General features: G+C 63.1%; 1 protein-coding gene across 2 annotated transcripts; it reads left to right on the forward strand.

Annotated features, from left to right (window-relative positions):
* The first annotated feature begins 1,050 nt into the window (after positions 1-1,050).
* Positions 1,051-7,243, forward strand: RNF112 (ring finger protein 112). Of its 2 annotated transcripts, XM_044250632.1 has the most exons (15): positions 1,051-1,147; positions 1,355-1,434; positions 1,619-1,659; positions 2,387-2,672; positions 2,863-3,069; positions 3,215-3,343; positions 3,580-3,684; positions 4,137-4,187; positions 4,508-4,564; positions 4,660-4,734; positions 4,859-4,976; positions 5,123-5,289; positions 5,385-5,438; positions 5,551-5,625; positions 5,709-7,243. In XM_044250632.1, the coding sequence occupies exons 2-15, from the start codon at positions 1,381-1,383 to the stop codon at positions 6,177-6,179; spliced, it is 1,890 nt and encodes a 629-aa protein (XP_044106567.1). In that variant the 5' UTR covers positions 1,051-1,147; positions 1,355-1,380; the 3' UTR covers positions 6,180-7,243. The 2 variants fall into 2 exon arrangements, with proteins under 2 accessions (XP_044106567.1, XP_044106569.1); XM_044250634.1 differs by lacking the exon at positions 1,051-1,147 and having other exon boundaries at positions 1,160-1,434; positions 5,129-5,289.
* Positions 7,244-7,569: the final 326 nt, after the last annotated feature.

Here is a 7,569-nt window from a genome sequence, read left to right on the forward strand (position 1 = left end):
CTACTGAACTTCTCCAGGTGAATCCATCCTGCTTCTCCTCTGGGTTCGGCACCTCGGGCTTAAGAATAGCTTCCCCTGGGCAAGTGGCTTTCTGTATGTGTTTGTGACCCATCAGAGCTCAGAGGAGTGAAGGGAAGCACCCAAGGCCCCTGGGAATCAAGCCTTGGAGCAGCCGCTCGGAACCGATCACAGTCAGGTGCCTGGCCATGAGCCACCTGATGGCAAGGTCACATCCATTTGGGAAGGGGAGGCAGGGAGGCTCCAGGAGGGGATGGCATCTTTAGCTGGGTCTCTTAGGAGGGAGGACAGGAGCCCCTTACAGTAGGCAGGGGGAACATGGAGCCAAGGTACAGAAGCAGAGAAGGGTGAGAGAGGGCAAAGCCCAGAGAGGAAGTTTCAGGCCCACAGATGAAGGCCAGAAGGTTTGGATTTTGATCTGAGAGCTCTAGGGAGCCATGGCCAGTGTTGGAGCCGCATGGAGCAGCATGGAGCAGTGGGGCTGGGGGAGGGGGGTGATGCTTGCTGTGCACTGGGCAGCAGATGGGAAGGGCCCAGCCAGGAGGCAGTTAGAAGGTCCAGAGATGACAGTCACATGCTTGCAGGGTGAAAGCCATGGGAGCAGGAAGACACCAAGGGACACACAGCCAATGTCAGAGATGTCAGGGGTCTGGGTGGAGCTGAAGATGGGACTCAGCACCAGCAAGCCAAGCCTGGGTGGGAGAGAAGGCACAGGGCCACATGCACTAGGCCAGCATCCTGGGGCCCCACATAGAGCAGGTGCTCAGTGAAATGATCCTCCAGTGAGGGAAGGGAGGTTCCCGTTCTCTCTCCAGGTCAGCTCCGGCGGTGCCGTCCCCCATTTCCCACACCCCTCCTTTTGCACACTGTGCTCGTGGCCCCGGAAGAACCCTGGCTGGACCAGTAGGGGCACTGCCTGCCCACGGCTTCATCTCTGCCATGCACCCATATGGCTTCTCTCTCTCCATCTCTCCCCCCCCCTCCCTGTCCTTATCTTTCCCTTCTGTCTCCATGGCGACTCACCACCTCGCTAGCCTGCATCCCAGCCTCTGCCAGGGATTCTGGGCCTGGCTCCGTCCCTCCCTCCTCCAGAGCCCTGGTTCCCGCAGTCCTGTCTCCTCCCCCTGGGGTGAGTCCAGAGGCAGTCTCCTCTTTCCTGACTGTCACATCTATTTTCCAGCTCTGACGAGTCCCTGTCGGCTCCTCTGGGGAGACCATCCCCCACCCACCCACCGACACTCCACCTCCCGCAGCTCGGCTGGCCCCTCCAGGAGGAAAGCCATCCCGGCTGCCGCTGACCGGGTCTCTGCCTCGGGTCTCCTCTCTTTGCTTGCAGACCTCTCCCCACTCCCAGCCCCCCCCATGCCGAGGTCCGCCTTGTCAATCATCTCCTTTTGTCACCGGCTCGGCAAACAGGCAAGTCTTGGGGCCGGAGATCTGGTGCGGAGGGCAGGTGGGGGTGGGAAGGGGCCACCTGGGGACGAGGGATGGGTTTGTGGAAGGGGGATGGAGGCCACTGAGACCCAGGAAGACAGAAATCTGGATTCTCTTCTAGACAACGTTTTATTCCAACCCCCCTCCCCCCAATTTTGTCTCCAAGGAGAGAAAACGGAGCTTCATGGGAAGCAGTCGCAACAGTTGGTAAGTGGCAGGGCCTGCCGGCAGGACTGCTCCAAGGCCTGCTTGCTGAGTCCAGGAACCTGGGCCCTGTGGTCACCAGCCTCCTGAAGGCTGCCCCAGGGGAGGGACCAAAGCTGGACTTGACCGACTGTGGAGGGAGGGACAGGGAGAATCCAGTAGGTACAGCTCAGAGACCAAATCCAGCTCTGAGAAGGAGTGCAAAAGAGATCTTATAAAAAACAGGGCCATCTGCCCCACCACTGGGAGGCTCCCACCCTCTCCTGATGGTCCCACAGTATGCAGGTGTCACTCCTGGGGGGTCTGGCCTAAGCCAGTGACTCCTGCTGGGAGCCGTTGCAGTGCAAGGCTGTGGGAGAGGGGTTTGGGGGAGCATCTGTACCAGGCACCAGACACCCCAACAGCCCCATGAGGCAGGGGGAGGAACCTCTTGGCAGGTTAGGAACCCAGGGCCCAGATCAGTCATGCAGGAGTTCACCGTGGTGGTGGGGGGAGGTTAGGACTCCATCCCGGCTTCTCCTTGCCTGGAGCACTGATCCCATGTCTCCCTGCTGCTCTGCTGTCCCCACTCTGGGGTCCCTGGCTCTGGGGTCCAAGTCAGTGAGGAACAGGCAGAATGTGGCCTCTCTGGGAGCACCCTGCACCCCCAAACTCCCGGCCTGTACTCCCTGCACCGCACCCCCCCCCGGCTGCTCCCAACAGTCTGCTCTGCCACCCCACCCCACCCTAGGTCCCACACGCCCTTCCCCAAGTTGGAGCTGGGCCTGGGGTCCCGGCCCACGACACCCCGGGAGCTTCCTGCCTGCTCCATCTGCCTGGAGAGGCTGCGGGAACCCATCTCGCTGGACTGTGGCCATGACTTCTGCACGCGCTGCTTCAGCACACACCGCGTCCCCGGCTGCGAGCCGCCCTGCTGCCCCGAGTGCCGGAAAATCTGCAAGCAGAAGCGGGGCCTCCGGAGTCTGGGGGAGAAGATGAAGCTCCTGCCACAGAGGCCTCTGCCCACTGTGCTGCAGGTTGGGGGACCAAGCCTCGGTGCAGGGCGCAGGGCAGCAGGGCAGGAGGTGCGGCGTGGGGGGACCCAGCTGTAATCTCCCACGGACCCAGCGGCTTTGGCCCTATTTTAGGATGTCAGGGTGGGGAATGGAGTCTGGGGTCCCAGGACCCCGCCTGGCCGCTCAGGGAACCTTCCTTCTCCGGGCACAGGAGACCTGTGCTGTGAGGGCCGAGCCACTGCTGCTGGTGCGAATCAATGCCTCGGGGGGCCTCATCCTGAGGATGGGGGCCATCAACCGCTGCCTGAAGCACCCCCTGGCCAGGGACACCCCTGTCTGCCTCCTGGCTGTCCTGGGGGAGCAGCACTCAGGGAAGGCCTTCCTCCTCAACCACCTGCTCCGGAGCCTGCCAGGCCTGGTGAGGGCGGGGCTGGGGCAGGGGGTTAGGGGAGGGGACTGGGGGAGGGGGCGGGTTTGGGGGGTGTGCTCCCAGCCTGGCTTTGGGCGGGAAATGGGGGCCCCCCCCGCATGGACCAACGGATGCGCTCTTTTCTGCCTTGCAGGAGTCAGGGGAGGGTGGCTGGCCAAGAGGAGGGGGGTCCCTGCAGGGATTCAGGTGGGGTGCCAATAACCTCACGAGAGGCGTATGGATGTGGAGTCACCCCTTCCTGCTGGGGAAGGAGGGGAGGAAGGTGAGGGGCATGAGGGGCATAGGGGTTGAAGATTATTGGGTGAGGGAACCGGGTAGTGAAGAGGCTGGGGGGCGACAGGGAGATCATAGCAAAGGGGAGGGGGATGGAGGAAGAAAGCTTTGGGGGCAGGGACAGGAAGACGGGGTGGGCAGAGCGCAGGGACGGAGGAGCGCATGGAGGAATGAGGCAGGCCTGACCCCTTGGCTCATCTCCCCCCTCCCCTGACCCCTGTGCAGGTGGCCGTGTTCCTGGTGGACACAGGGGACGCCATGAGCCCGGAGCTCAGCAGAGAAACCAGGACCAAGCTCTGTGCCCTCACCACGATGCTGAGCTCCTACCAGGTGAGGGCGCTGTGACCTGGCGTCCCGCCCCATGGGCTCTGCTCCAGCTCCGCTCTCTCCAGGACTGGGACATGACAGCACCCCCGCTGGTCCAGGGACTGCTCTGGATGCTTACCCTGATCTCCCAGACTTCTGTGTCTGCAGCCCCCCACCCCCGCACAGATTCTGGGGTTGCCCATGCAAGGGAGGGATGCCCCCAGTCCGGAAGTTCAAAAGGGAAGTCAAAGGTACCCAGGAGCTGCTAAGGGGCAGCAGGACCATTCCCGGGGCCTGCCTTCCAGTCCCTGGTCCCTTAGAACCAGCCCAGGCCCTGCAGCCTGCAGAGGCCCCTAGGCAGATGTCTCCCGGGTCCCGGCCCCACGGTCGGCCTGCGAGCTCCTTCCTCACCGGGGTCTTCCCAGTATCTCTTTGCCTTTGCAGACCCTCTTCCATCTTGTTCTCCTTGGTTCCAGATCCTCAACACTTCCCCGGAGCTGAAGGATACAGACCTGGAATATTTGGAGGTGAGGAGGAAATCTGGTCCTGGGCTGCCGCTGCATCCCTGCCCTGACCATAAGGCTGGGGCCTGGACCAGCCATCCTGGGATGCCCTCCACTTCTGGCCTAGGAGTTCGTGACCCGGAGCTCGGCTGGGGGGGCTTGAGGGCAGAGGGTGAAGCTCAAGATGACTGGTTGGCAGAGGCACAAGAGTCCCAGAGTTGGGAGTGTGGGGGATAGGGAGGGTGTCAGGGTGGGGGTGGGGATGGGGGTCCCCCAGTGGGCCCAGAGGGGAGGCACAGTCCTCGGGGTGACCCCAGCCATGACCCTTGGTGCCTCATCCCCAGATGTTTGTCCACGTAGCCGAGGTGATGGGCAGGCATTATGGGATGGTGCCAATCCAGGTGAGACACCCATTTCTGGACCTGTCACCCCAGACTCTAACTACCCCCCACCTCCACCCCCCCGGCTGCTGGTGTCAGGACTCATTCTCTTCCAGCACCTAGATCTCTTAGTACGTGACTCATCCCACTCCAACAAGGCTGGGCTGGGCTGCGTGGGTGACATCATCCAGGTGAGGGGTGCAGGAGGGGAAGGAAGGGGGATGGGGGAACATGGCAGAAGGGGAGGGGCAGGAGGAGGAGGCCAAGAGCAGGAGCCTGGTCGCTAGCTCAGAGGTCTCCGCATCCCTCTCTCAGAAATCCTCTGGCAAGTACCCCAAGGTTCAGGAGCTGCTCCAAGGGAGGCGAGCCCGCTGTTACCTCCTGCCCGCTCTGGGACGGCAGTGGGCCAGCAAAGGCCACCGAAGCCCCAGTGGTGAGTGTCCCGGGGAGCCCTCCTCCAGGCCACCCCCTGGCCCCTGGCCCCAGCGAACTTGTCCCTCCCTCTGACACCCTTTCTCCTCCCAAAGCCCGGTCCTGCCCAGCCCTGGGTGTCCTCAGCATGAGGAATCTCTTCCTCAGACACAGATGACGGTTTGGGCCACCTCTGTGCCTACGTGGCAGATGTGCTGAGCGCAGCCCCCCAGCACGCCAAGAGCCGCTGCCAGGGCTACTGGAGCGAGGGCCGCCCGGTAGCCAGGGGGGACAGACGCCTGCTCACCGGGCAGCAGTTAGCTCAGGAAATCAAGGTGCGCCCCCCCACTCCCTCACAACCCCCGCCCCAGGCCCCGGAGAGCCAGCGGAACCCCTGCCTGCCCTGACCCCTCCCCTGATGTCCCCGCAGAACCTCTCGGGCTGGATGGGGAGGACCGGGCCCGGGTTCGCCTCCGCAGATGAGGTACAGGGGGCAGAGGTGGGGAGGGCGGAGGGTCTGGGGCGGGGGGCGTCCCTGGGATGCAGCCGAGGGTGGGAGCTGGAGAAGGGAGGCAGCCTGGCTTTGCCGTGGACAGATGGCCGCCCAGCTGCACGACCTGAGGACGGTGGAAGCTGCCAAGAAGGAGTTCGAGGAGTATGTGCGGCAGCAGGTGAGCCGCGGCCCCCGCGCGGGAGGCCAGGCCCCGGGGCTACCAGGTGGGCGGTCAGCTCGCTTCCTGTCTCCCTGCCGCAGGACGTGGCCACCAAGCGCATTTTCTCCGCGCTCCGGGTGCTGCCCGACACCATGCGCAACCTCCTGGCCGCACAGAAGGATGCCATCCTGGCCCGCCACGGGGCCGCCCTGCTGTGCAAGGGCAGAGAGCAGACCCTGGATGCCCTGGAGGCCGAGCTGCAGGCGGAGGCCAAGGTCTTCATGGACTCGTACACCATGCGCTTCTGTGGCCACCTGGCCGCTGTGGGGGGCGCCGTCGGGGCCGGGCTCATGGGCCTGGCGGGTGGCGTGGTGGGCGCGGGCATGGCCGCGGCCGCGCTGGCTGCCGAGGCCGGGATGGTGGCAGCCGGAGCCGCGGTGGGGGCCACGGGGGCCGCCGTGGTCGGGGGCGGCGTGGGCGCTGGCTTGGCTGCCACCGTGGGCTGCATGGAGAAGGAGGAGGACGACAGGGTGCAGGAAGGGGACCGAGAGCCCCTGCTGCAGGAAGAGTGAGGCCGCCAGGAGGCCGAAGGGAGGAAGAGATGCCAGGTGGTGGGGAAGGAGGTGTGGGAGGGGAGGGGTTGGGGGTTGTGCCGATGGCCCACCCCGCCGTGTGCCGCACTGTCCCGTCGGAAAGCCCAGTGTCTGGGTGGCTGACTGAGCTGGACAATCGAGGTGGCTCCAGGATCCCTGGAAAGCCCGCCTGGGCCCAGGAGGCGGTGTGTGGGGGCAGGGAATAGAGTACAGGGCCTGTTTCTGGTGGCAGACCATCAGCCTGCCACGTTCCCAGGTCTGCTGGGCCCCAGTGTCTCCCACCAAGAGCCAGGCTCCATGCTCCCCCCTGGCTTATTCCCCCCTGATGACCCCAGACTATAGGAAGGCTGAGAAGGTGCCCTTCTTGAAGTCTCCCTTGGGGAGAGAGGATTCAACCCTTTACAGATGGGAGAAGTCCCAGGTGGAGTGACCTTGGTGCTCAGGCTCTGAGCACAAAGAAGGGGCTGGGGGGAGAGAGAGAAGGAGGGGCCACCGGGCAAAACCAAAGAATCCAGGTATGGTGGACAGGGGCCTGAACCCCAGAGTGGAGATGCTTGATCTGACAACACTTCCCCAAGCTGTCCCAGGAGGATAATGGTGGCCTCCCCCACCCTCTGCCTCCCCAGGGAGGCTACCTGTGCACTTTGAATGGGGGTCCCTGCAGCCGTCCGCTCATGGTTGTGTCCTTTGTTGAGGCTGCTCAGACAGCAGAGTGCCGAGGTTCTTTCTGGAATGCCATCCGCACCATGCAGTAGATGCCAAAGAAAAACACCAGTTGTTGCACTCTGAGCTAAACCAGGCAGCGCTCCTAAGTCTGAAGTCCTGCAAAGGACAACAAAGGGAACACTTTCCACCCTGGACATGAACACGCCCTCTTTCCCGAACCCATGTCTGCAGGAGACCTGGGTGCAGCCCCCCACAGGAACCCAGAGGGCCCAGCACCCTTCCACAGGACAGGGAAGTCCTGCCGGAAGACTTCTAGGCTATTACCCTATAAAGTATTCGTGGGCTCGTTATGTGAAAAATAAAATGTGTTTGCTTGAGCCTCAGCTTCCCAGTAAATTATTGACACAGGACTTGAATTCAGCCCCCAGAGGGCTTTGGAGCACAGGGGTCGGGGAGGTAAATAAAGGCACTCCACTATGGGGACGTGGGGTCAGGAAGACAGAGGCTAAAATTCAAGAGATCTGGGAGCTGAACATTCAAAGCCTCACATGGGGGTTGCAGGAGGGCTCAGATCAAAGGCCAAGGGCACAGCGACCTTCCACTAGAACTAGGAGGTCCTGCTCCCCTCGTCTCTCCTGCTGCAGATAACCCTGCAAAGAGACTGTCACCTGAAATCTATCCTGGCAGAAGGAGCAAGTGGGGG

This window comes from Neovison vison, chromosome 5, assembly GCF_020171115.1.
Source record: "Neovison vison isolate M4711 chromosome 5, ASM_NN_V1, whole genome shotgun sequence".
NCBI lineage: Eukaryota > Metazoa > Chordata > Mammalia > Carnivora > Mustelidae > Neogale > Neogale vison.

What these genes read in the sequence shown, in the direction of transcription:
- RNF112 (XM_044250632.1), top strand. Translation starts at nt 1,381, where the DNA reads ATGCCGAGGTCCGCCTTGTCAATCATCTCCTTTTGTCACCGGCTCGGC. An exon ending in GTCACCGGCTCGGCAAACAG is followed by an intron (nt 1,435 to 1,618) that starts GCAAGTCTTGGG and finishes TTTGTCTCCAAG; the next exon opens with GAGAGAAAACGGAGCTTCAT. An exon ending in GCGTGGGTGACATCATCCAG is followed by an intron (nt 4,735 to 4,858) that starts GTGAGGGGTGCA and finishes TCCCTCTCTCAG; the next exon opens with AAATCCTCTGGCAAGTACCC.